Source organism: Mirounga leonina, unplaced genomic scaffold (genome assembly GCF_011800145.1).
Source record: "Mirounga leonina isolate KUSES-001 unplaced genomic scaffold, KU_Mleo_1.0 Mir_82, whole genome shotgun sequence".
Lineage (NCBI taxonomy): Eukaryota > Metazoa > Chordata > Mammalia > Carnivora > Phocidae > Mirounga > Mirounga leonina.
The window spans coordinates 1,905,472-1,931,916 of NW_023270825.1; the positions used below are offsets into that span (position 1 = coordinate 1,905,472).

At 60.7% G+C, this 26,445-nt stretch overlaps 3 protein-coding genes across 15 annotated transcripts in view; 2 read left to right on the forward strand and 1 right to left on the reverse strand.

Moving 5' to 3' along the window:
* PPP1R13B (protein phosphatase 1 regulatory subunit 13B) overlaps positions 1–9,279 on the forward strand; it is a 91,646-nt gene extending 82,367 nt beyond the window's left edge. For 5 of the 6 annotated variants that reach the window (XM_034993103.1, XM_034993107.1, XM_034993104.1 and 2 more), the window contains 8 exons: positions 1,624–1,784; positions 2,156–2,657; positions 3,746–4,521; positions 5,142–5,279; positions 5,358–5,491; positions 6,303–6,469; positions 7,356–7,555; positions 8,269–9,279. In XM_034993103.1, the coding sequence (XP_034848994.1) occupies positions 1,624–1,784; positions 2,156–2,657; positions 3,746–4,521; positions 5,142–5,279; positions 5,358–5,491; positions 6,303–6,469; positions 7,356–7,555; positions 8,269–8,310 (2,120 nt within the window). In that variant the 3' untranslated portion in view covers positions 8,311–9,279. The remainder of the gene's footprint in view (positions 1–1,623; positions 1,785–2,155; positions 2,658–3,745; positions 4,522–5,141; positions 5,280–5,357; positions 5,492–6,302; positions 6,470–7,355; positions 7,556–8,268) is intronic. The other variant, XM_034993105.1, reaches the window with a different exon arrangement.
* A 177-nt stretch (positions 9,280–9,456) lies between these two features.
* Positions 9,457–22,067, reverse strand: ZFYVE21 (zinc finger FYVE-type containing 21). 3 transcript variants are annotated; one of them, XM_034993139.1, is made up of 8 exons: positions 21,876–22,067; positions 14,050–14,100; positions 13,549–13,717; positions 12,984–13,059; positions 12,809–12,900; positions 12,171–12,224; positions 10,256–10,398; positions 9,457–10,082 (listed from the first exon to the last, which is right to left on the reverse strand). In XM_034993139.1, exons 1-8 carry the CDS (start codon positions 22,011–22,013, stop codon positions 10,047–10,049), a joined length of 759 nt encoding a protein of 252 aa, XP_034849030.1. In that variant the 5' UTR covers positions 22,014–22,067; the 3' UTR covers positions 9,457–10,046. The 3 variants fall into 3 exon arrangements, with proteins under 3 accessions (XP_034849030.1, XP_034849032.1, XP_034849031.1); XM_034993141.1 differs by lacking the exon at positions 21,876–22,067 and adding an exon at positions 19,839–20,178; XM_034993140.1 differs by lacking the exon at positions 12,171–12,224 and having other exon boundaries at positions 21,876–22,064.
* Positions 20,651–26,445, forward strand: part of XRCC3 (X-ray repair cross complementing 3) — a 16,694-nt gene continuing 10,899 nt past the window's right edge. For 2 of the 6 annotated variants that reach the window (XM_034993137.1, XM_034993132.1), the window contains exons 1-4: positions 22,734–25,096; positions 25,367–25,485; positions 25,571–25,678; positions 25,789–25,972. In XM_034993137.1, the coding sequence (XP_034849028.1) occupies positions 25,667–25,678; positions 25,789–25,972 (196 nt within the window). In that variant the 5' untranslated portion in view covers positions 22,734–25,096; positions 25,367–25,485; positions 25,571–25,666. Of the gene's footprint in view, positions 20,692–21,035; positions 21,395–22,733; positions 25,097–25,366; positions 25,486–25,570; positions 25,679–25,788; positions 25,973–26,445 lie in introns of those variants that run through there. The other 4 variants (XM_034993135.1, XM_034993133.1, XM_034993134.1 and 1 more) reach the window with 4 other exon arrangements.

The window sequence follows — 26,445 nt, forward strand, 5'->3', positions numbered from 1 at the left end:
TAAAGACTTTAGATTTAGCTCCTATACAAGAACCTCCCATCATACTTGAAGATTACTGTCCCTTTATAATTCTTTATAATGAAAATAAATGATCTTCCTTCTGCACCCCCTGCCTCATCCTGAAGAAGGAAATTCCCAGTTCCGTCTTCAGTCCCTTTGTGGCTGATTTCCATAAAACCTCCCATCGCTGTGGATTTCAGAAGCAGCTGGCTGACCACACTTCTTGAGACCGGCCCCTCCCTCCCTCCCTCCCTCCTTCCCTCCCTCCCTTCAGAGTCCGCCGGGGCGCTGTTTGTTTCCCAATCAGCCCATTGTGGCCATCGCCGTGTATCCTTGGTGACCTTGTGTGTGCTTCTGGCCCACACATACCCCCCACACCTAAGATACAACCAAGGGGACGTGAAGGCACATGCCTGGAAGAGGCTGACCGGTCACACAGAGCAAGGTGGTGGTTTGGACTGGGGCCTTGGAATGCCTCACCAGCGTCCTTGCAGCCTGGCTGGAACCGTCCTGGACCCTGCAGCCTGGAGCCACAGGAGGCTGTCCCTGACAGGGCCCCACGGGGCCCTGAGGCTCTGCCCCCCTCACTGCACGAGAGGCACCTTCTGCGCTTGTGCTCAGAGCACATGTGAGCGTTTACTCCCCGTCTCACGGGTCACAGCTCTTTTCGCAAGCACTGTTGTCCTGAGGAAGAGTGATTTCCCTGCTGCTTCTCAGTTCTCCCCACCTGCTCGTGCTGGCTGGTGGAGTGAGGAAAGGGAGGTGCTGTTCCCATCAGAAGGGCCCCAAACAGTCCCTTCTGATTTCTGTTCCATTCATGTGGCTGATAGGGGGGTCTGCCCCACTTGGGTCCAGTCCCTCACCGGTGTCTGTGGTCGGGAGGAGCGGGAGCCTGAGTCAGAGGCTATAACCCGACCCCTGCAGATGCTGTAACTTATTTATGTCACTGTGACTGCTAGGAGGGATTGCTTCTGCACCCTTTCTCAGTTTGGAAAATGCATTGTTTAAAAAAAAAAAAAAATCTTTTCAGTGGCTTTCCTAAAAACATGGGTTCGACTAGCTTTCTAATCACTGCAACAAGAATAATAGCTTGCTATTCCAATCAGTGGGAACTTGTACTGGCCTCTTGTGATCTTGAATTATTCTAACAGATTAAAGTCAAATTTTTCTTTTACCGTGCAAGTAGTACAAGTCAAACCTGTTATGAAGTCAAAAGACAGATTTTTTTAATTGCTCTATGTAATTGGTGTTATGTTTGAAAAGTTAAGTGCCGATGCTTATTTTATTTATTGGTGTTGATGTAGTGGATTTGACCTTTATTTAGATGGGGGCCTGGGAAGGTTTCCATGGTCCCCTGGCCCCTCGCCTGGGTCGCAGCAGCCCCGTGCGCAGTCATCGAGTCTCCGTACACGTGAGAGCGATGCCTTGCCAGCGCATACCACCCTCGGGCTTGCTGGGTGCTGGCCTGTGTGTGGGGAGGGGGTGGTCGGCCGCCTGGTTCGTGGATCCCCCAGCCGATGTGATCTCCCAGAAGGTGATCTTTGCTTCTCACAAGGGGTTATTCTTAGGTTGGTTCAACTAATTTCAGGAAACATTTTACTCAAATTCTGTGTTCTTTTCAAGCCAATGATGGCAACTGGCCGACATTGAAACAAAATTCCAACTCTTCAGTGAAGCCCACTGGTGTGGACTGGAAGGACTCAAGCATGGAGGGTCCTCTCAAGCAGGGGACCGTCTCCAGCCAGCCAACGCCCTTGTCAACTTTAGGAGCCACGGAGAAGCTGGTAGGCCATTTATCTTTATCACAAAACACCAACAAGATCCTCACTGTGTCACTCTTGAGCCTTCATTTTCATGTAAGGGGTGAGAGGTTTCATGAGGCAAATTCATCCTGTGAGTGTCTAAGTATGACCAAGTCTGAAGACGTTCATGGACCCCGAGTCCCTGAGCGGCACGCCGGTGTAAATGTGTCAGAGTTGATCTGCTGCTGGTGGGCAACGGGCCTGCCACCTTTGATTCGCACAGCGTGTCCTGTGCCTGGCCACGTGCTGATTGGAAGGATTACAAGTCCTACTTTGTATTCTCTTGTGACTATGAATAGAAATATGCTTAACTTTTCAAAGGGTGACTTTTTCTTCTTAACATCTAAATTTAGGGCGTGGAGATGGGTAAAGTGCCACCCCCCATCCCTGGTGTCGGCAAGCAGCTGCCTCCGAGCTACGGCACGTACCCAAGTCCTGCACCCGTGGGCCCGGGCTCCACAAACTCCCTGGAGAGGAGGAAGGAAGGCAGCTTGCCCAGGCCCAGCGCCGGCCTGCCCAGTCGGCAGAAACCTACCCCACTGCCCCCCACGGCCAGCAGCCACCCGCCAGGTTCCTCACAGCAGATTCAGCAGAGGATTTCTGTGCCTCCAAGTCCCACGTACCCACCAGCAGGGCCCCCTGCATTCCCAGCTGGAGATAGCAAGCCTGAACTCCCGCTGACTGTGGCCATTAGGCCCTTTCTGGCTGATAAAGGGTCGAGGCCACAGTCCCCCAGGAAAGGACCCCAGACAGTGAATTCAAGTTCCATATACTCCATGTACCTCCAGCAAGCCGCACCTCCTAAGAATTACCAGCCAGCAGTGCACAGCACCTTAAATAAGTCTGTTAAAGCAGGTATGGTGGGTTCGTACTCTTGTCTTGGGGCTAACAAATTATACGTTTACTTAAAATGCCAATCTGGAGCCTTCTATGTGGACCACGCACTATTTAATTTAGGATTAAAACTTTGATTCTTACGTACAGTGTGGCCTTAGATGTCCACATGGGATTGGGGTAAAAGGTGACATGCATGGAGCGGTTTTGCAGCAGGCTCACATAGGAAGCTCTCCCTTCATGTCTAAGCACCTGCCTCCCTGTGGTACTTGGGAAGCCCAGCTCCCAGAATTTCCTCTTTGTCTCCTGCTTTGCGGAAACGTATGCAGAAGCTTTCCAAGGGCAGGGCTCTGCCCGGATGTGGTCCTCCTGGCCACCTGGCAGAGGCTGAGCCAAGCCCCTGGACGGGAGGCAAGGGTGTGTCTGGTGCCGGGGTAGCCTACCCCCGTGCCCGCAGGGGAGAAGAGCCCTGGCGTGGTGAGGGGCAATGAGCCCTAGGAGCTGACATGTCCTGGGGATGCAGGTGAGAGAACAGAGCTTGGGCTCATACATCCCGGGGCAGGTAATGACTGTGACCTGCACAGCAGGGTCCTGTGGGTCAGAGCTGGGCTAGGGCCTCCTCACACATTCTTGGGTGTGCGCCGCAGCTTCCAGACTCCTGGGAGTGCCCAGCCACCCCGAGCCCCAGCGGAAGCTCCCTGCTCACCCTGTGGCAGGGCTCTGGCCCCGTTCTCGACAGCTCCTGGGCCGGCGGGCAGAGCCTTCCTGTCTGAGGCGGCCTATGTTCCACAGCGCGAGACTGAGCCTGAGGGTCAGATGCTATTTAGAGATGGTGTCTTCCTCCTTGGCCAGAAAACAAGGAGGGTTTGTTTGGGGTGGGGAGGTCGGGTCTGTAACCACTTTATTTTTTTTTTTTTCATTTGAAAAAGCCCAGACTCTGGAAGTCCAAATGTAAAAACCGGTGAGAGAGACACTCTGTCTTCCAAAGGGAGTCAGCAGGGAGGGGGCGTCTTTTATCAGAGGGCTCCTGGGGGATTGAAGAGTCGGCCTCAGCCACAGCCATGCAGTGACAGGACTCCGTTGCCCCCCGTCCTCTGTGTCTCCTCCAGTGTACGGCAAACCCGTGTTGCCCTCCGGCTCAACGTCCCCGTCGCCGCTGCCGTTTCTTCACGGGGCGCTGGCCCCAAGCACGTCGCAGCCCCAGCCACCTTCAGAAAGCATCGAGAAAGAGCCCGAGCAGGACAGCCCAGCCGCCCCCGGAGACGGCGGCACCAGCTCGGGCACCGTGGAGAGCCTGCCGCGGCCGCTCAGCCCCACCAAGCTCACACCCATCGTGCACTCGCCGCTGCGCTACCAGAGTGACGCCGACCTAGAGGCCCTGCGCCGGAAGCTGGCCAACGCGCCGCGGCCCCTGAAGAAGCGCAGCTCCATCACGGAGCCCGAGGGCCCCGGCGGGCCCAACATCCAGAAGCTGCTGTACCAGCGCTTCAACACCCTGGCGGGGGGCATGGAGGGCACCCCTTTCTACCAGCCCAGCCCCTCACAGGACTTCATGGGCACGCTGGCCGACGTGGACAATGGAAACACCACCAACGGGAACCTGGGAGAGGCCAGCCCTGCCCGGCCCACAGCCCCGCTCCCCGCTGAGCCTGCCCCGTCTTCGGACGCCAATGACAACGAGCTCCCTTCCCCTGAACCGGAGGGCCTCATCTGTCCCCAGAGCACCCACCAAACAGCTGAGCCTGCCGAGGATGACAACAACAACGTGGCCACAGCCCCATCCACAGAGCAGGTCCCCAGCCCTGGGGCCGAGGCCCCCTCACCAGGGGAAGACCAAGCCCCCCCAGCACTGCCCCCCGCTGTGCCCCCACCAGGAGCCTCTACGGTGGGTGTCGTCCTAGACCAGGGCCACGGCTTCCGAGGCAGCCAGCCAGTATTTGTAGAGCACCTGCCTGTGTCAGCCACAGTGCTGGGGGCGGTGGGGCTTACCTGGCCCTCGTCCCTGCCGCCCCTGAGGCCGAGGGGAGGAGAGCATGGCAGTACACAGATGGGGCTCTAGAGAAGTGCCTGGGCCCGCGGAGCTTTCACCGAGGACCCAGTCAGATTCCCCCAGGAAGGGAAGCTGCGCTGGAATTTGAAGGGCAGGCCACGAGAGGAACCTTGTAGACAGGCCCCTCTGGTGGGAGGTCAGTGTTGGAGCAGAGGGGAAAGTGGGAGTCTGCTGTAGTTGGTAGGAATGAGTTGCTGACTCCCGAGCTTGGCTGTCACCCACTTCCCTCCCCACCAGGGGTGCTCTGACGAGCCAGGGCCCAGCCCCTGAGCCGCTCTCCCCCAGGGCGCGCTGGTGGGGCCCTGCGAGTGGACATTGCTCTTGATGCCAGGGGCTGCTCAGCATGGCTGGGTGCACGCATTAGCTCCAGCTTCCGTCCCTGTCCCTCCTTCCCACCAGGGCTGGGTGCGTTGGCACATGACCTTTAAATCAAAAGTGTGCTTCCTTCTCGGCAGAGCAAACGGACCAACCTGAAGAAACCGAACTCAGAGCGGACGGGGCACGGGCTGAGAGTCCGGTTCAATCCCCTGGCACTGCTCCTAGACGCTTCTCTGGAGGGAGAGTTCGACCTGGTGCAAAGGATCATCTATGAGGTGAGCTGAGCTGCAGCCGCAGGCCGGGGCTGCCCTGTGTGCTGGGAGGTGGGGTTCACAAGCGCTCTGTGTCCTTAGGTGGAAGACCCTAGCAAGCCCAACGACGAAGGGATCACCCCCCTACACAACGCCGTCTGCGCCGGCCACCACCACATCGTGAAGTTCCTGCTGGACTTCGGGGTCAATGTGAACGCCGCCGACAGCGACGGCTGGTGAGGGTCCCCGGGGCGCTCGGTCTACAGGAGGAGGTGGCCCCGAGCCGTCAGGACCCAGGAAGGCGCAGAGGCAGGAAAGCATGGGCTTGTGCAGCACCTTACCCGAGGCTGCCTTGTCCGGCCGCCCGCACCAGCTCTCCGGGTTCTCTGGGGGAAGGCACAGCTCTCGTCGTGCTTTGCACGTACCTGATTATTAATGGTGTGGGCTGCGCATTTGGCAAATTTTTAGTCTTTGGTTTTATTTTATGTATTTTTAAAGATTTTATTTATTAAAGAGAGCACAAGCTGGGGGGGGCGCAGAGGGAGAAGGAGAAGCAGACTCCCCGCTGAGCAGGGAGCCCGACGCGGGGCTCGATCCCGGGACCCCGGGATCATGACCTGAGCCGAAGGCAGACGCTTAACTGACTGAGCCGCGCAGGCGCCCCTCTTCGCCTGGTTTTAAATGGTCGGGTGACCGGTATGGAAAGGAAGCTCAGATCCTGTAGATTTTGTTGTGAACTTCAGGCACCTGTCTGTGGGGTTTGAACGTCTGGGTCTTTTACATTGTGGCAAAATACGCGTAACGCCTTGCGCCGCTGCCCCGCGGGGACCCATGCGGCGTCAGGCCGTGCGTTCCTGCTGTCGTGGGGCGCGCTGCGGGCTGCTGCTCGGGCCCCTCGGGGCCCCGGCCCGTTCAGCAGTGCGTGTGTGGTCTGAGACACTGGGTGAGGAGAAACCAGGCCATTAAAAAGACCAAGCCCGAAGCCCGTGGGGCCCCCGGCCGGCCTGGGCAGCGCCTCGCGGCGCGCTCACCCGCCCTCCGTTGCAGGACACCGCTGCACTGCGCCGCCTCTTGCAACAGCGTCCACCTCTGCAAACAGCTGGTGGAGAGCGGCGCCGCCATTTTTGCCTCCACCATCAGTGACATTGAAACTGCGGCGGACAAGTGTGAGGAGATGGAGGAGGGCTACATGCAGTGCTCCCAATTCCTGTACGGTACGTGGGCGCGGGCGGCCCGAGCCGCAGGTCCCTCCGCCGGGCACGGCGCGGATGTGTGCGTGGGGCTGCCGGCGCAGGGAGCAGCCCCCCAGCCCCGGTCTCATCGGAATGGAGGTCACGCTGTCCCTCAGGCCCGTTCCTAAGAGCATGTTTGGAAATCCGTGTCCTCAGAAAGATTCGTGCCAGATTTCTGGAAACAAACTCCTCTTTGCGTCAGCGGGCCCCCTGGCTGGAGCAGCTGGGGGGCGGGGGGGCTGGGCGAAGCACAGCCAGGGTGGGGGCCCCGTCCCCGTCCCGTGGTGACCATCGAGGAGGCGTGTGCCGCTGGGGGAGTGAGGCTCGTTCTGGTTGAATTAAGGCACTTGCGTGGGATCAGACCTCGGGAGCTGGAACAGCACCTCTGCCCCAGGGGTCAAACAGCTGCGGGTCGTCCGCGCCACACCTAACTCTGCCCAGCCCTGCCCTTGACCCTGGGGGTGCCATGACAAATGGAAGCGGGCCCCCGGCTCCCCGAGGCCACAGTCACAGTGACAGCCATGCCAGGAGGAGGGTGGCGGGAAGTAGCCAGGCCGTCGCCCCCCCCTGGCTCTTAGGGTCCCCGCAGTCACTCCAGGCAGGAGCCGGCTTGGTGGCTGTGGTGTGGGGGCGCGGAGCGCTGCGGCCGCTGTTGGGGGCTCCCCACACCCAGGAGCAGTCAGGTGGCTTGCTAGTTGACTTTTGGGAACTGTTCCAGGTGGCACTTGTAAGGTTGACCTTAAGGAGCCTCGGCCAGCAGCACACCTTTGTCTCCGGCCCCAGCACTTCAGGAGCCTGACGACGCCTGCCGGGCAGAGAAGGGGTGGGGACAGGGCCCCCTGACCGCGTGCTTACTGTCTCATCCCAGGGGTGCAGGAGAAGCTGGGCGTGATGAACAAAGGAGTGGTGTACGCTCTGTGGGGTTATGAGGCCCAGAACAGCGATGAGCTGTCTTTCCACGAAGGGGATGCCATCACCATCCTGCGGCGCAAGGACGAGAGTGAGACCGAGTGGTGGTGGGCTCGCCTTGGGGACCGGGAGGGCTACGTGCCCAAGAACCTGCTGGGGGTAAGTAAGCACTGCGAGCTTGCTGCTCTGGGGTCAGCCTTGTCAGTCCGGCGGTCCCGTCCTGTTCTCCCCAGCCCGGGGCTCCGCGTGGGGGCAGATCCTGCGGGGCGACCGTGGTAGGAGACGGCCATTCTCCACCCTCAGCGCTGCCTCTGCGAGTGGGCGAGTTTGCAGAGGTAGCAGGAGGCTCTGGCAGGTCCGCGCTCACTCCGTGGGAGCTGCAGGGGTGCTTGCTGTGGAGCCCCAAGCACCCTGATGCAGGAGCTTAGGCGAGCAGCCCCCACCCCCACCCCGTCACAATTCCGTGGTCCCGACACGTCTCTGGGTCGGGGGCGTGCGGGTTGCTCCCTCTGTTGGGTTTGTAACTGCCCTCCACCCTTCAGCAGAGCAGGTGCCTCGCGCTCCTCCCACACACCTGGCGGGGCTGGCGGATGCGGCTTTTGTTCTGCCGAAGTGAACCAGGCCGAGACCCAGAGATGCCGGCCTGGAGGGGAGAGGGCACCTTAGAGCCACCGGTGCGGGTTCTAGGTGGTGCCAGGTGCTAGGAGAGGCTGTCCTGCAGTGGGGTACGACTCGTAGAGGGAGTTGGGACCTCAGATGGTGGGTGGCTGCCGAGTGTCAGCCTGGCAGGGCAGCCAGCCGTGTGGCCCTCTGGGCGCCCCTTCCGTTCAGCATGCCGTGTCCTCGTCCTGACTGTTCCCATTGCTTCCCAGTTGTATCCACGGATCAAACCCCGACAGCGAACGCTAGCCTGAACTTCCCTTTGGAGCATTGCACGGGCTTGCCAGCCGAGGAGCCACCAGAGAGACCGCTGTTTGTCCAGAAAAGCTGAAGCTAGACATGGTTTATAATGGTGCTCACTTCAGCAGACAGCATCCACAATGTGAAATTCCTGCAGTTTCTAGGTGAGGCCCTTTCTTCAGTTTGCCCATAACTGGGAGAGGTACTTTTGCCTCCAAGAAGACTGAATTTTGCCAATTACTGTAAATCCAAATAAATATCCAGCTTTCTAAACAATTGTCCCTGTTGCCAGTAAGAATCCCTGAAATTTCCCTGGTTGGTTGCCAATGAAGACGAACCCTCTTACTGACTTGGCCCCAAGGCCGTCCCTCGTTCTCGATGTCACCCCCACCCCAACACTGAAAACTTGCAACCGCAGTCAGGTGTGCCCCCTGCTCGAGCCCACCCTGTCACTGGAAGTCCTGGCACCCCACCGCCCTTCCCACCCTCCCCACGTGCATCTCTTCCTTCCCCTACCAAAGGGGCCTCCGTATGGAAACGTCTGTCAGTGGTGGTGCTTGGTGCGTGTGTCCCGGGCACTGGTGTAGGTCACCTACATAAGGTTGGTGGTGCCGGGCTGGACCGGCACAGTGCAGGCGCCGGGGCCCTGAATCAGGAGCCGCCAGCCAGCACCCTGCCTTCCCTGCAGCCTCTTGCTGCTCAGGTGGGCCGGGCTGGGGCAGACGGTGGGGGGGTGCCTGCTCGGAGGGCGGGGGCCAGCCATGACGCAGTAGCCTTTGCCCCGTCCAGACTCAAGTTGGAACTGTACGTCCAGCCTTTTCTATACCAAAAGTATTTTTTGACTAGACCATTCAAAACTACCAGAATGATACTGGAAAATTTTTTTTCTCATTAAAAGCCAGGACTTTGGGCTTTATTTTCCATGTAGGAGTCCTGTGTATAATTTATGTATGAACCCGCTGCTGTAGCTCGTCACCTTCAAGCTTCGACCCCGCGACGGCCTCTGGTGCCGGCGGCCCCCCGCTGCGCCCTGTAAACGTGCACAATAAACCGCTGTCTGTCTCTCCCCGGCGGCTGCGAGTCTTGTGTTTTGGAGCCAGAACAGAGCTGCAGCATGAAAGCTCAGGGTTCTCTGGACACAGTGAGGCAGAACTGATCCGTATTTTCAAAATAGGTTTTAATCATAAGCTTTATATACAAATTGTTGTACAATTATTTTAATAAAGTGAAATAGTAAGTGAAAAGTACAAAAAGCAAAGCTGGCTCTTCCCCCTTAGTGAAGTATCAAAGGTTTGTTCGTAGCCCCAAATTAGCGATGCGGCAAGTGAACAGTCTATAAACGGGCTCGGGCAGATGGGAAAGTGGCGCCCTAGAGCCAGGCTCCCGCACACAGCAGGCCTGCGTTACCGCTGCCCAAGTCATCGCGGTGCAGGAGTGAACACTGAGGGGCCCGAACCTTCTAGTAAACCTGGGCATCCATAAAAACGTGGTTTAAGTAATGCTAAAAATAGTTTAGCAGTAGTGTAATGCAATCTCTCCCACCTCCAGTTAAGTATCAAGACAATATACCAACTCCAAAGCCTGAAGCTGTTTAGAGCATTAATAAACTGTGCATATTGCACTGGATAAGCAAGCACTTCTGTTTCTCCAAACACTTGAATTGCATTTCCCAGCACGTGTAGGGTTAGTTGCCTGTGCGTGCGGACAGCAGGCTCCGCGGTTCCATGTTGACGGTCCGTCCTGCATGGAGTTACTGGTCCCGTGACTCGTAGAGGAGCTTGGTGGCCTAGAACGTGACCAGAGAGGCGTGCTTGGTCCTGTGCCTGGTGGGAGCTGGCATGGGCACCCCCTCCCCGGAGGGCAGGGCTTCCTCTGGGAAAAGCGGGCCTGCACGCGAAGCAGAAGGGGCCAGGCCCCCTACCCCACCCCGCACGTCCCTGCCCGCCTCAGCCCAGCTACCTTGTGCATGGCCGCCAGCCACGCTGTCGACTGCCTCCTGCTGGCATTTGCGTCCTCCCCCGCCGTCAGCCTCAGCTGGGTCATGCCCTCCGCCCCTGGTGCTGCGTACTGCAGGGACATGCCTGTGGCCCGTGCGTTGCCCCCTGGAGGAGGGAGACGAGGTCAGAAGGCCCACGGGGACCCCAAGCACCCAGGATTCCACCCGCCCTCCCACCCCTCACGCTGGTGCCGGAGGCTGGGGCGCAGGGGCCTGTGCTCCAGAGGCCTTCTGGTGGATGACCCCAAATTCACAGGGTGGGAGAGGAAGTCTCCTGGCCCTCAAGGGCCCGGGCCGCACCGTGCAGTATCACTGAGCCGAGTGAGACGAACATGGCTGCGACACCCAGTCCCCCGTGGGGACGCCTGCGCTCAGGCCGCCGGCCGGCTCCGCGTGCACACCAATCCCACCCGCCTGCAGCCAGAGCGCAGGGCCTGCCTGGGGCACACGGGCCATCACTCCGGCCTCGTAGCCATCCCGCCGCTGGGGACGGAGAGTGCAGCAAGGCCCAGCAGAGACGTGCCGACACCCCACCCGCACGCGTGAGTGCCGCAAACATGCCATGGGGGGGAGCGGCCCTCTTGAGGCCGGGGCCAGCCGCTCGAGAACCCACCGCTCAGAACAGGCCGGCGCTCTCCGTCACGACTAGTTGGAGAAGTCCGCGCAGACCAAGCCTCACGGTGAAGTCCACCTACAGCTTTCCTACTTTGTGACTTCAGGATGAAAACTCCATTTTGAGCAGGGATCCACCTCATGGAAGATTCCTTCCATCAGACACTGATCTCGGAGTCAAACCTGAGAGCCTGCCTCTCCCCCAGACCCGTGGACCGTGGGCGGCAGCCGCGGACAGGGCCTGGCCACCGTACGACGGCAACGGTGAAGTGCTGTCCCATCTGAGGCCGGGGAGGCCACGTTCCTTCTGTGCGTGTCGCCAGGGTGGTCCCTGACCAGACGCCCTGCAGGAGTGCCCACTCCCCCTCGGGGGCACCAGCCACAGCTCCGCGCCCCCCCCCCGCTCTCGTGAGTGCGTTTAATCGGCGCACAGCCCGTCGCCTCTGGCCGCTTCTGCACTTCGTAAGCATCCAGGGAGCCAGCAAAGCCAACAGCGACTGCCTGGCAGCGCCTCGGACTGCCGTCCGCTCAGAACAGTACCACCCCTGGGAAGACAGGGTTCTGGGCTTCCAAAGGTTCTAGAAAACCTCTGGCAGAGCAGGGCTCACTGCACCCCAAAAAATGCCAGAAGGGGGTGTGCGGCACCAGAAGCCCCAGGGCCCTGCCAAGGAAGACGAGGCTTCACCAGGCCCGGGAGGGGCTCCGACCGGGTACGTTCCTGAGCCCCCTCCCGCCCCCGCTCCCTAACAGGAGGCAGGCAGAGGGGCACCTGGGCTGACCCCCCGCTTCTCCACGCCCTGCCCTTTGTCCCTGGCTGTCTTCGACTCCCACCTGCCACAGGCAAGCAGTGTGTTGCCAACGCCACACCCCGACTTGGGGCACAGAGGCAGGGGAACGCTCCCCATCCCGGGACTCCCGACTGGAGCGCAGAGCTGGCCGAGGCTCCTGGAGGAGCCGAGCGAGCCTGGCTGTGAAGGCCCAGGGAAGTACCGGAGGGTGGCCGCCCACGGCGCCCCGTGCCCCCGGACTCGGCCAGCTTGGGGCCGGCAGTTGCTGACGCACAGCTCTGAAACACTGGGTAAAGCTGCCCGCCTTGGGATTGAGAAACGGAGCGGATAAACTCCATTTCTGCTGCCAGGATACTTCCAGTCATGCTGCTTATACCCACGTCTTGTGCCCAACCTCCTTCAAATCAACCGAACAAGTGAGTACTTCAGAGCCGCGGCGCGGCAGGCGGGGGAGAGCGGCGCATAGCGTGTGGCTGACCTTCGGAGACGGGCTGGCTCCCCAGGAGGCTGGTGTAAGTGTGAGTGTCTTTTTCTACGTCAAGAAGGTAGGCAGGCAAGAGAGAAGAACAACCAAGAGCCAATCAGAAAACAGAAAGCGCAAAGGGATCAGTCACATGGACTTTTTTCAGCACACTCTGCACCACACAGAACACAGACTCTACCACCACGGAAGGACAGCTACTAAAGCGCAGAAGCCGGGGTGGAAAGATCCAGACCTGGGGGAACTGCTCGGGAAGCTCACCAAGGAAACACAAGGGGGTCTCGTTTCCACAGACACCTGACAGGAGCACAAGGGCTGGTTCCCAATGAGCCCCACTCAGAGCCGTCTGAGCACAGGGGAGATGCCAACTGCACCAGGAGCTTTATCCTCGGTGTGAGGCCAACAATAGGACAGAAGAGCTTTTCTGTGGCACATTCGGGAAATTCTTCATTGTTGGACATATTCAGCCCCGTTTACCTGGCAGGTTCCTGAAGACACTTACTAAATACAAGCCCAAGAGGACAACGGCAGGCCCCTCAGAGACCCGAGACCCCGTCCTCCAGGCCGCGGCATCCTCTCCAGAGGTCTCCCCCCGCCCCCCCCCCCACTGGCACCAAACCTCCTACTGCACTTACCCCCAGGGGGGAAGCCTTCCGTGAGGATCTGCACGGTGGAAATGCGTGCGATTTCAATCTCGTAGCGGCTGTCCCCTTCCAGAAGCAGGAACCTAGGGAACACAGCAGCCACAGCACATCACCCCAGGGTCGAAGGGACAAAGCTGTCCGTGCCGGGCAGCACTCTGTCTCTTACCTCTGGTTGTTGGAGAGACGGCAAACCATTGCTTCTGGTTTCTCGGCGTCTCCAAAAGTTACGAGGAAGGTGGCTCCTGGGGATAGAAGAACAGACATGAGAACACAGCAGCCCCTCTCACGCCTCACCCTCCCTGGCCCGGCGAGGCCAGCTCCCAGGGGGACGCGCCCCCAGGACGAAGTGAATCCAAGCGAGATCAGGGCCGTGGCTGCGCCCGCAGGTCCACCCGGTGGGGCGGCAAGGCCGGGACGGAGGAAGAGCAGAAGGCGCCGCTGTCGGGAGAGGCTCTGTGCACCCTGAAAGCTCTAGGACCTTCCGTCCTTCCCTGAGAGGCCCTGGGGGCTCCATCCCGAAGGCCCCGAGCCAAGAGCACAGAGCCCTCCACCCACGGGCTCCAGAAGCAGCCAGGGCCAGACCAGAACAGGGGAGAAGGCCCGCAGGCTGCCCCCGCCGAGCCGCACAGCAGGGCCCCACGCGGGAGGGGGCTCGGAAGCCCCCGCGGGGAGCCGGACAGGCGGGGACCGAGCTCTCGCGGGCCAGTGGCGCCCAGGCGGCCCAGGCTTACCGCTCAGGAGCACCTTGAGCTGCTTGTCGTAGAACTCGGCCTCCCTGTGGGACACGAGCGCGCACTCGGCACACTGCCGCACGGGGTCCACGAAGCACATGCGCCGCAGCGGCACCTTCTGGCCACAGCACTTGTCACAGAAGCACTTCCCACACCGGCGGCAGTGGTGCTGCGGGGAGGGGCGGCGGTGAGGAGGGGACCGAGGACGGGCGCCCCCCCCCCCACCGCCGACACCGGCCCCGCCAGGGTCTTGGCCGCCAGAGGGATGCGGTCGCCGCGACGGCCGCACACACGGCAGGCCACCCCCCTCCTCGGGGGGCAAGACCCACGTGTGTGGCAGCGCCTGGCACGGTCACACGGGTGTGCAAGCTGCACGCGGACCCCGGGGCCGAGTCACGGTCTGCTCTCCTCAGGCGGTCGCCAGGACAAACCGGTGCACCCCCCCACCCCGGAAGGGGCTCGATGCTGGCCTGGGCCCCCCGCCCGATGGCCCCAGCTCACCTTTCTGGTGAGAAAGTCAAACTTGGCATCACACTGCATACATCTCGGGCACTAGGACGGAAGACAAGCAAGTATCAGGACCCAGCTCTGAGCGCAGCTGGGACGCGGGGTGGCCTCCAACGGGCCAAAGACAGGGTGGCGGGCTCGGCCACGGCTCGGGAGGCCCACAGGCCGGGTGGCCCCCCCAGCCCCATGCCGTGGGGGTCGCGGTGGGGAGGGCACCAAGGGCTCAGCCTGAGCAGCCCCAAGCAAGGAATGGCTTAGATGGCTTCTCAGGGACCCTGGGGCACGCTCGGGCCAAGGGCAGGGGTCAGAGCCCGAACGGCCAGGCTGGGGCTGTCCTGGTGCTGGAAGCAAAGATACGAGTCATACAAGGACCACGACACTGCCCAGCAGGAATTCAAGCACCCCGCTGTACACATCGAGGAAAGTGAGGCAAGGCGGCTAAGTGGGGGGAGGCCCAGCCAGCAACGGCCCACACACAGGACACTGCCAGGCCCAGAAATGCTCTCGAATGCCCCTCGGAGTAAGGAACCAAAGGGAAGGGCAGCGGCCAGGCCGGGGCGCAGGCGGCTGGCCTCACGGGGATGGCACCCCAGAGGTGCAGAGACTAGGGCGCTGGGCATCGGGGGGAGGCCTCTGTCCCCCAAGCGCTCTCGGAACAGCCAGCCCTGCGAGTGGCCCTGCTTCAGGCACTGAGGACAAGAGACGAGTTCAGACCTCTTCACTAACACAAGCTAAGAATTGGTTCAGATTTTGCCAGAAGCACCGAAGGGCTGTCCTGGCACTGATGCAGCTCAGCTTCCCACGGTGGGAAAGCTGCTCCTGGACCCAAATGGAGCTTTAGCCCAACTCCGCAACAGGGAAACTGCCCCCACAACCGCCCCCCCCAAGGCAGGGAGGAGGGCTTCTGATCGGGACCTGGTTCAGGGGAGAGCCAGTCCTGCCCAGCTGGGCCTCCCCTCATCCCCACCGACCTTCTTCACTCTGGTCAGCCGGGGCACTGGCCAGCCCACGCCGCCCCCAGGCTGGGTTCCGCCCATCTCCCCCCGCTCTGTGCATCCCCCTCTGGGCCTCGGCCTCCCCCAAGGCGGCTCCATGAGTCGGGCAAGCGGGGAGCTGAGGAGATTCGAGTTAGGTGCCAAGTGCCCACTAGTCCAGCACCGTGCAGATGGTCCTGGAGGAGGCCCGGGCCCCCGTCCTTCCCCACTGGAGGGCCTTTCCAGACACCACCCTGCAGCCACAGCCCTGGCACTGGGAGTGGTGTCTAAGTTTTCCGAGATCCCGTGGCTCACATTTTCTTTTTTCCTCTCTGCTCGTAAGCTGCTTTCTGGACTGGGACACAGGTCTTGGCCCACCTTGGCCTTCCAGAACCATCTATAAAGTCCCCCAGTGGCTCTGAGTGTGAGCTGGCTGCTCACTGCGCCCTTGCTGCTTCCGCACACCCCCTGCCACTGCCTCTCCCTTCTGTGAGTTCTGGAACGCCGCTTGTGTTTGGCACTCGGGCCTCTGCACTGTGGCAGGGAGCCAGGCTCTGTGTGACCCCCCCGCAATGCCAGCCACAGACGCACCAGAGAAAGCCTCCATCCAGGGCGAGGCCAGCGCACACGGGAAAACTTGCCTGCTGCCCTGGCTCTGGCGCCTCCCGGGGCCTCTCGTGCTGCCCCTCCCGCGCCCCCTCTCCCTCTCCACCAACAAAGACGGTCTCGCGTCTCATGCCTACCGTGAGGCTGCGGTGTTTGGGCAAGTTGAAGACCAACTTTTTTTTTTTTTTAATCAACATGTATTATTTGTTCCAGAGGTACAGGTCTGGGATTCATCAGTCTTGCACAATTCACAGTGCTCACCATAGCACATACCCTCCCCAACGTCCTTCACCCAGTTACCCCATCCCTCCCACCCCACCCCCCACTCCAGCAACCCTCAGTTTGTCTCCTGAGATTAAGAGTCTCTTATGGTTTATCTCACTCTCCGATTTCGTCTTGTTTCATTTTTCCCTCCCTTCCCCCATGATCCTCTGTCTTGTTTCTCAAATTCCACATATCCATGAGATCACATGATAATTATCTTTCTCTGATTGACTTATTTTGCTCAGCATAATACCCTCTAGTTCCATCCACGTCATTGCAAATGGCAAGATCTCATTTTTGATGGCTGAGTAATATTCCATTGTGTGTGTGTCTATCACATCTTCTTTATCCATTCATCTGTCGATGGATGACATTTTCGCTCTTTCCACAGTTTGGCTATTGTGGACATTGCTGCTATAAACGTTGGGGTGTGTGTGCCCCTTCGGATCACTACATGTGTATCTTTGGGGTAAATACCCAGCAGTGCAATTGCTGGGTCACATGGTAGCTCTATTTTCAACTTTTTGAGGAACCTCCATACTTTCCCAGAGTGGCCACACCAGCTTGCATTCCCACCAACAGTGTAGGAGGGTTCCCCTTTCTCCGCATCCCCGCCAACATCTGTGGTTTCCGGACTTGTTAATTTTAGCCATTCTGACCGGTGTGAGGTGGTATCTCATTGAGGTTTTGATTTGGATTTCCCTGATGCCAAGCTATTGTTGAGCACTTTTTCGTGTCTGTTGGCCATTTGGATGGAAAACCGAGCCAAAGGCAGACGCTTAACCCAGGCGCCCCAGAAGACCAACTTTTAAACATAAGACCACATCCAGAATTTAAAACGTGCTCCCTTAACAATGTAAGTGATACGGAAGTTTATTACTCTAAATAAGCAATGAGGGGATTCAGAAAACTGACAAGATTTTTAAACAAGGTAATTTGCTGATCGTGTAACAGAAAAGACACTTTTACAATTATCAACAGCAATTTAAAGAGAATGAAATAAAGCAACACGCAAAGAGACTAAAGTAAAAGTACGGCCAAAGAACAGACAGCCTGCCTGAGAAACTGTCCCCAGAGCAAACAAACACGACAGGCACAGCCAGGCCCCGCAGCCGTGAGACTGGAACTAGACCGAGTGACTCAAAGGCCCGGGGTCACGGACGAGGCCCCACAGCCCAGACCCCAGGTGCGGCCGGCCACCTGCACCCTATGCCTGATACCCCCGCACGCCGAGGCCGTGTGGTCCCCGCCAGGGTGGGAGGGGGCTGAGGCTCCAACATGCAGGATCTTCAGGGCCAACGGAGTCAGGGCAGGCCCCCCACGAGGGACCTGGGGAGCTCCATGAGGGAGGGTCCCGCACGTGGTGCACACGGACCCATCTGCTGCCTGAGCCTCTGCACAGGCTGCTGGGCAGACAGAGGCCACCCCCCGGGGCCCCCCCGGGGACTAACGCCTTGAGAACAGGAGGCTCCAGCCTAGCCTCTCGGGGCCCCGCGCTCACTTCACGGGCCTCTCGCCCGGCGGACGGGATGGAGGAGGCTGGTGGCAAGGGGTGGCCTCTGGAGGGTGCGCTGGGCACCACGGAGGATGGGGCGGCTGGGGCCGGAATTTGCAGCCCCGCACATGCTCCCCTGGCCTCCGACTCCTGGCTGGTTCAGTAACCCCACGGCGGATGCGGGAGCTGAGACCGGCCCAGGGCCACAGAACAGAAGCACCTCGGGAACTCCAGGCTCCCCCGACCCGCAGCCGAGAGAAGTCTGCCAACCGCTGCCCAACCCTCACACAAGGAGCCCCCCAAAGGTGCCTGGGGCAACTCCAGCACCAGCCCCAGCCCCAGAGGGGTCTCCCCTCAAGATCAAAACAGAAAATACAGAGTTTGAAGCATTTAAAGGAAGGTCAAAAAAGGTTACTGTAAAAGCCTGAGGAGCCCTGTGCCCCCTCCCTGGGGGCTGGGGGACCCCCGCACCCCACGCCCCATGACACCCCCCCTTCCCCCACAGCGCTGCCGACGGTGCTCCCTGGCTGGCTGGCACCAAGACCCCTCAGACCCTCATGTGCCACCGTGTCTTAAGTTCCTCAGATGCAAACAGATCCTGAAAATAAAATTTAAAAGTGTTTGTATTAATATATCTTTATTGAAAGATAATCCTTTCTAGGGGCACCTGGCTGGCTCAGCGGGAAGAGCGTGTGATCTCGATCTTGGGGTCATGGATTTGAGCCCCATGCTGCGCGTAGACATTGCTTAAAAAATAAAATCTTTAATTAAAAAAAAATAATAATCCCTTCTAAAGAGTAAAAGCGTAATTCCTAAAATATAAACTGATCTGTTCAAAGATTTAACTGCTTAATTAACAAGGGAACCAATAAACTGTTAAAAACCCCGCTCAAAGGGGTGGGGGGAAGACCACGTGACGGCACTGGGAACAAGATGATGTGGCTGAAGAGGCAAAATGGTGGGTGTCACAGGAGACGAGCACGCCCCCGCGGGACAGAGCCCGTCTGTGTCCCCTACCCAGACCCCCGTCGCCATTGGTTCCTGAAAAAGACGCAGAGCCTAGGGACAGAAGTGCGCCCGGGGAAGAAGCGCTGCCACGGCCCACGCCCAGGGCCCTCCACTGTGGCATTTCCGTGAGCCAACAGCAGAGGGGTCCTGGGGGGTGGGAGGCAGGGTGCCCCCTGGGGTCCCAGAGAGCAAGTGTGGAACCCCACCACCACCTTGACTGTGCTGGGAAAGTTTCTGCTGAGAACCCCTTGCCATGTGACTTAGATGACTCAGTTGCCCCCAATCACTGGTGACAAGGCTGGACACGGACCCCAAATTCATTCCATTCTTCACCCTGTTCTTGACTGGCTGACCTGTTTGTCTGGGCTCATGGATGGGAACAGAATGCCCATTAACCGCACTTGGTCCATCCTTCAGGCCTGTAGATGACGACCCACCTCAGCCTGAGACAGGCAGACTCAGGGTGATGCGTCCCCGACGTCAGGTCACACTACCCACGCCTCCAAGTGCGGCTCTGCCTGCGCCAGCGCCTTCCCCCTCCCACCCGGTCCTCGTCCAGCCGGGGTCCCTCCCCCCATAAAGCAAGCCTGTCCCCGCCTGGCCTCAGAGACCCTGGCAGACCCCAAGGTCTCCCTCCTGCAGCCACGGCTCCTTCCCTGGCCGGCAGTGACCCCATCCAATATGATCTCTCCTAACTCAGGGTTTGTTTCTTGGACACACTTGTGCTCTCCTCCCAATTCTGTGTCTACAGAGTATCCAAGTGTCAAAATGCCAAGTGCCATCATCACTGGTTACACCCAGTGCTGAAGATGCGAGGGGGGGGTGCAAGATGCAGAGTTTTTAAGGGTAAAACTGAGTATCTCCATCTACTTGTGCCAAGTCCCTCCGGCCCCATGCCCAGTGAGCCCACCGCAAGCCCACTCTCCACCATCATTCACACAACCGAGACAACTGCCAGGCTTCCTGCCAACTTGCCCAGCTCCGGCCTCCATCCACGTCCCACCACCGCCTCCCGCGGCCCACAAGCCCCTAGGGAGCAGACTGCTACTCCTCGGTGTTTAGCGAGTGTTCTTTTGCAGGAACCCCTCTGGGAAGCGGAGGGCGACAGACCATCTCTCTCTGCATGCATGCGTACACACACTCCCCCCCGCCCCAAATTTTCAACTCTTAAGGGATGTCCCTGCAGGCCCAAGCTAACCACCTGGCACAAGGTCAGGCAGGTGGTAAGTCCACAACAGATGTGGAAGGGGCTGGCCTCAGGGTGACCCAGTGGGAAACAGAGTCACGATGACACTCGGAGGACCCACAAACACGTCAATGACACTGGCAAAGGGCAAGAAGTGGATGGAAGCGGAGGGTCTACGGGACACCCTCCTGCCACGTCTATCCAATTCTGAATCCCCTCCGCCATTCCAAACCACCACGAATAAACAAACCTGTTTCTCACCGCCGGCGTCTCACGCTTGCTTCTCGCCGGCACACAAAGGCCCCCGTGTCCCAGAAGCGCCCCGGGCAGCGCGCAGCAGGGGGCGTCCCTTCCGCGGCAGCTCCAGGCTAGTGGCCACGAGCTGCCGCCGCACCCTTCCCCGGGGCTTCCAGAGGCTCCGAGCCCACACCGCCCCCTGCCAAGTTTCTTTTCCTCCAGGACCCTCCCGGCTACGGTCTGGACTCTGGGACCATGCCCCAGTAGATTTCAAACTCTACTTCCCGGACCTCAGACGAGTCCCCCGCCGCGCTCCCCTCCCCCGCGCCCACTGGAGGGCCTCCAGGGCCTGGCCTGGCTCTTCGATCGCGAGAGAGAATCCTGCCAAATGGGGACGCTCTGGAGCGACGCCCGCCACCCTTCCAGCTTGGAACGAATCTCCTGCTGAAGCAGGGACACCTCCCGGGCACCAGCATTTCCACCCAGCTGCACCAGCACTCCGCGAGAGTTCCAGACCCCTCTCACTGCTTGGTGGTCAGCAGGGGCCATGATGGAAAAATGCTGCCCCCACTCTGCACCTGTGTGACACATGGGCGACCACCCGGTGATCTGGCCACACATGACGTGCCCACAGGTGCAGAGTCAGGGCCGTCAGCGGGTCACGGCCGCCCCTCCCCCACTGCGGAAGAGTCGGTCACCTGCCTGTCTCCACCTCGAGCTGTGCGACTTTGACTTCTCTGACCGCAGTAACTTGTGCCAGGCTCCTCAAGAGGCCTGTAAGGGACTCTATGACACGTACTCGTATGACAACGAGAGACTGGATACTTCTTTCCACAGCACTAACCAAGGAGGCCCTGAGAGCAAAGGTACAGGCTGTTCAGAGTAGGAGCACCAGGGGTAAAACTACAGAAAAGAAAGAGGTCACACAGGGCAACAAGGGACCAAGGCCAGGGAGGCCCATGGCTTGGCCACTGACCTCCAGGCCGGCCCCTCCTCCCCGCTGCCCTGCACCCGGCCCCTCCCCAGCTTCTGGGCGCCTGCCCGCCTCCCCCACCACACACCGGATTTCACTCCTCTGCTGAAACCCTGTGGCCGAAACTGCGATTCTCAGGGAGGGAGGGAGGCTGATCAGACCAGGGGGTGCTCGTCACTTAAAGCACTTTCAACAATCACGGGGTGCTAACTTCTTTCAGACGGTTTTGATTTACAGGAATGCATGGACTTCTGTCCCTTGGCCTCCGGTAACTGAGAATTGCTGGCTTATGGTCACAGAAGGGCCTTCAGAAGGTGCCGCACTCACCCCGCCAACAGGGTCAGCTCAGCGCCTCCCCCAGCCTCACCCCTCCGGCCACAGCTGCTCGAGCCTCTCCAAGCAGGGGCGGTTCCCCAACCAGGACGCCCTCCTTACTGTCCATCCGCAGCCTCCTGCTCCAACCCAGCACTTCGCTCGCACCACGCAAGGGCCGCCCCCCAGACCTCGCGGGGTCCGCTCCGCCGTTCCCCCCATGGGGCAGGGGCTCCACTCAGCAGCTCAACCAATGGAAGTGGAATTCCCACATGACCTCGCAGGTGGGCAAAGCCCGGGCCAGGCGGGTGGGACTGTCCGTGCGCGGCGCACTTCGCGCGGGGGGTGGGCGGGCCTGGGCGCCCCGAGAGAGAACCAGGCAGAGGGCACAGTGCCCAAGGCCCCGGAAGGGCTGGAGCGCGGGCGACTGGAGCCCGGGGTACCGAGGGCAGCCGTGGGGGGCCCCGGAAGGGCAGCAGGAGCCAGCCGAAGCGGTTCGGGGTACAAGGACGCTAACGGGGGTCCCGGGCGCCGATGCGCGTCTCGGGATCCCGAGGCAAGGACGGGGGCCCCTTGGCCTCCGACGGGATCTCGGGACACTAACGGGAGTGCCGGGCGCAGACGAGGGGTCTCAGGCGAGCGGGGCGCGTCCAGGGGGCCCTCGGGCTCGGAAGGGGGTCCCGGAGCGCGGAGAGGGTGCCGGGGGTCTCGGGCGAGCGGGGCGCGGAGGGGGAGGCGGGAAGCTGGCGGGCGGCGGCGACCTACCTCCTTGTCTGGGACCCACTGCGGCTCCTCCAGGCCGAAGGGGCTGCCAAAGGCGCGGTGCTCGGGCACCATGCGCAGGCCGCTGGGGGAGCGCACCAGCTTCTTGGCATCGCGGCGCGCGGCCACCTCGGAGGACATGACGCCGCCTCGGCGCTCGCCAGCCGCCCGGACCCCGGTCCCGCCAGGAGCCCCGCCCTGCCCGCGTGGATGACAGCGGCCGCGTCCAATCGCCACGCCCGGCTCGGAGAGCGGGCCAATCGACGCCCGGGACCCGCCCCATCGCTGCGCTTTTCCCAATTCGCGCAAGGGCACCGCCCCGGCCACCCTGCGGTCGGTCACCAATCGGCAGTGAGGACGCGCTCAGGCGCGCCCCGTCTCCCGGGGACGATTGAGACCTTGGATTGGTCAGTTAGTCTGCGCCGTAGCGCTGCTTCCTCTCTGATTGGCAAATCCGGTGCGGGACGCCCGGCTCTCATTGGAAAGGGAGGTTGCGGGGGGCGGGGCAGCGCGAGGCGGCGAGCGGAGCGCGCGCGCGCGGTGAGCGTGGTGGGCCGCGGGGGCGCGGCGCGGGGTGGGCCGCGGTGGGCTGGGCTCCGGCGGCGTCGCGGGTCGTCCGTACAGTCCACGCCCGCGGGCGGGAGGAGGGGACGGCCGGAGCCTAGGCCCGGGCGGGGTTCTGGCAGCTCGGGAGCCGGGTGCGGAGGCCCGTCCTGGGGGTTGCCACCCGCAGAGACCCGAGCAGGCCGGCGGGTTGCAGGGCCAGTTAGGGTGACGGCGGCAATCTGGGGACCGTGGGGTGAAAGGTGAACGAGGGCCGCACGAAGCGGGGGCGTTCCGGGGGGGGCGTGCAGGTGGACCGCCGTGGAGAGGGGGCGCGTCGCGGAGGAGAAGGTGCGCCGGGTCGTCACGTGGGTCTGCGGACCTCGGGTCTGCGGGAGTCGCTGGCGAGAATGGGGCAAGGCGGTGCAGGGCCCGGAAAGGGAAGGGGTCCCCGGAGAGGACAGGGTGCTGAGAAGGGCCGCGGACCCAGGAGGCCAGGCCGGCCCGGGCAAGGCCCCCCAGGTCACCGGGAGAAGCTCCCTGCCAGCGGCCCTGGGATGAGCCAGCGCCCATCGCCCCCTCCGGGAGGGGAACCCGGAATAGATGGCCACCCTGGAGGGCGGGTGGGCTGCTCCCACCGGGACTAGACACACACACTGCCCCCCCCCGCCCCAGGCGGGCCGGCCTCGGGATGACCGAGTTTTGCATGGCGGACTCTGAACAGTGCTGCTGGATTTGTTGACAGGCGTGCGGGGCGGGACCCGGATGCCCCGCGGGCTGTGTGGCCTGAGCGTGTCAGTAAGTGGCTGCTCGCGTCCCTCTCCCGGTCAGCAAGGCGGGCTGGTAATCTTGCTCTCCTGAGGTCTGAGCGAGGCCGGATGTGGCAGGTGTGCCTAGAACCGGCCCGAGAGCGCGCTGGTGTCCCGGCGCCCGGTGACTTCAGCGCAGGAGGACTGCGGCTGCACTGCCCTGCCTGAATTAGGTCTGAGCTTGGCGACAGAAGGTGGCCCTGTTCTGCGGGAGGGGAGGCCGGCCCCGCGTCCGGCGGCGTGTGGGTGGCCGTGTGTACGGCCGCCCAGCCTGCAGCTGAAGTGCGATTCCAGTAATTCCTCCCCACGAGCTCATTAAAGCGGCTTGAAACGTGAGTCTTGCTGCCCAGAGTGAAGGTGGGCCAGTCCGTGCGGAGCTCCGAGCGTTCCGTGCGGCCTGGGTTAGCCGCGGGGGTCCGAGGGAGTGTCCTGAAGGCGGAGACAGTGAGTCCCCCTCTGGCCTTCACTCCGGCAGGAACTGCTTCAAAGTCGCGATCCTAATGGTTCTTGCACACCGTGGGTTCTCTCGGGTAGCTCTGTTCCACTCACCCAGTGGCACGTGATGGTCACTGTCCCCGTAAACGGTAACCGAAACGCTCCAGGAAGCTGCCCCGGTCTGCAGCTCCGCGTGGGCACAGGGCCCGGAGGTTGGCTGGCTCAGGCCCGAGCCCTCAGGGAGGCGGGGGCACCGGGCGCCCACCTGGAGGCTGTCTGTCCAGCCCCCGGGCCAGTGTCTGGTTCACAGGGGCCCCACCCGTGGTCCCTCTGCTTCCCGGTGCCCTGCTCCTCCGCCACGTAAGCTTGGGGCGCTGCACTCACCCGGCTTGTTTTCCTGCCCTGTGTCGAGCTGCTCCTCGGGATCCAAGTTTTGTATCTGGGGAGCCCCCGGAGGCGGCAGCCCCCTGCCAGCCTCCCTGGCTCCACACACAGCCTGGGCAGCCTCAGCCAGAACCTCTCTCACCCGGCCATCCGTCTTCACGACCGACCCCAGCCCAGCCTGTTGGCTGCCCGTCGCGTCAAGGCATGCCCCCGGGGCCCTCCGCAGGTCCAGGGGAAGGACACACACGCACACTCTTCCTCCAGAATTTGAAAACCGCAAGCTTGGTATTTCGTCCAGGTGTTCTGCTGACCTGGAAGTGGTTTTGGGTGGTGCCTCCCTGTGTCGCCTCTTCCCGTTCTTGTCCTCAGGGCTCCTGAGGCTGAGCTCCCTGCCAAGCCAGGAGGGTGCCCCGCAGCTCCTTTGACAACTTACTACTTTTCCTGCAGATGATATGCTCTTTCGTATTTGCTTTCTGTCCTCAGGAATCTAACCTCACACCTTCCATACACTCAGGGTACCTTTTGGAGCTGGTCACAGTCCCCTTCGCCTCTCCCTGTGTGTGGCTGGCCCTGGGGCCCTGCGTTCAGGCGCCTCTTTCTAGCAGAGACCCAACCCTCCTCCAGTGTGCGGTCCTGGTGGCCTCCGGGGGGCCAGGGTCTCTGCGTGTGTCCTCACCAGTGTTAGCAGCCCTGGCCTGGGAGCGCCTGCCACAGGCAGACGTGGGACCCGGAGCGTGAGCTCCTTCCTGCAGCGGCTGTCGTGATCCCGCGGTGCGGTCACTCCTGGGCATCAGGCTCCGCAGCCACCCCAAACTGGTACTGTCAGTTCTGGATGCCAGACCTGTTTGCCTGAACGGCCTGTGAATGGGACGGTGCGAGTGACCTGGTTCTCGAAGCGCCCAAATCAACCTGATGTTGTCCACATCATAACACTCGGAGCGCTGCAAGCGCAGGTGTCCTTCCCCTCGGCGGAGGCCTTGCTGGTGGACGTCGGCACGGGGTTCAGCGGGCCAGCGTGTGGCCGCGGGCCTTGGCGTTCCTGCACCCACCCTGGTGCACCCCCAGCCCTGCTGATCTGGGGGGCTTGCTTCTGCGTGGCCCTGGGCTGAGTGGGGCAGCCAGCAGGGGTGGGGTTGGGCTCCTGTCCCGCGGCATTTAGGGCTCAGGCCAGGGAAGGGCTGCTGGTCAGGGGACGGGTGCGGGCTGCAGGGCAAAGGTGGGACAGTCTCCACTGTCCTCCGCTGAAACAGCTTGGTAGTCGGGGAGGTTCCAACCCGCAAGCATCCTGCAAGATTCAAAACTCACTTTTCCCATTCTTGCCAGATCCTCCACGGAGACACACGTAGGGGAGATGAAACTGGAGAATGCAGAAGACGCTTCATTCCCGCGAGCCCAGTGCGTGTGATCTCCAGCTGTCTGCGTCAGCCTCACCAAAGAGGCGGGTGAGGCAGGGTGCTCATCTGGAAACCAGGTCCCCGGGCCAGGACTCGGGCCGGAGCACGTGCTCATTTTTAACCCTTTCTGCAGGGGACGGAATGGGCCTGCCTTGTGTAGCGTGGGCCTTTAGAAGGCAGGTGACCTGGGGGCACTTCTTCAAACACATCACTCTGTGGATTGGAATTCATGGTTTCTAAGGTACCGAATGGGGGCTCTAACAAAAGCATTGCCTTAGACTTACGTCAGTGGTTTTCCTGGTAAAGTCTCTCCTGCAACCTCGGGGCTGACGGTGAACCCCTGTCTCAAAGGGGACTGCATACCCAGGCCACCATCACTCTGCTGTGCTCGGCTCCTGGGCAGCTTGCAGTGACAGCAAGCACATTGGAATTTGTGTCCCTGAGAAGTTACTCGTCTTTGTGGTCAACCTTTTGGAAGAAATGGATTTGGATCAATTGGACCTGAATCCCAGAATTATTGCTGCAGTTAAGAAAGGTATATTTATTGACGTTTGGATCGAGTAGATATGTGAAATGTATGGATGTACGTGTATACAATGCATGAAAAACAAGTTAACAGTATTGCCTGTCCAAGTCCTCCCCTTCCCCAAGACAACTGATCCTGATTAGAGACCCGTGCTGGAATGTGTTGCAGGTTTTTCGGTTGTGTGTGTGTGTGTGTGTGTGTGTTTCACTGAGCACTTTTTTAAAGTTCGTTTTATTTTCATCAAAGGTACTACATGTGTATTGTCTAAAAAGTGAAAGGGGACTACTTTCACTTTTTGCTTATGTTGCTGTGTTCAATTTGTCAATGTCGGGGATTACTCACAGAGTGGGTGTTACGCTGATGAGGGCTGGCTTGCTTGTGCCCCCACTTACTCCACTCCTCCCCCCACAGTTGGAACGCAGTTTGGGCCATTAGGGTTTTGACTGGGGACATGATGACTGCTGCTGAACTGGGAGGTTAAG

Coding starts and splice junctions, on each gene's coding strand:
- ZFYVE21 (XM_034993139.1), bottom strand. CDS start 22,013: ATGTCCTCCGAGGTGGCCGCGCGCCGCGATGCCAAGAAGCTGGTGCGC. Junction 14,101..21,875: donor AGTGGGTCCCAGACAAGGAG/GTAGGTCGCCGC, acceptor CTTCCGTCCTAG/TGCCCGAGATGTATGCAGTG. Junction 13,718..14,049: donor TTGACTTTCTCACCAGAAAG/GTGAGCTGGGGC, acceptor CCCTCCCCGCAG/CACCACTGCCGCCGGTGTGG.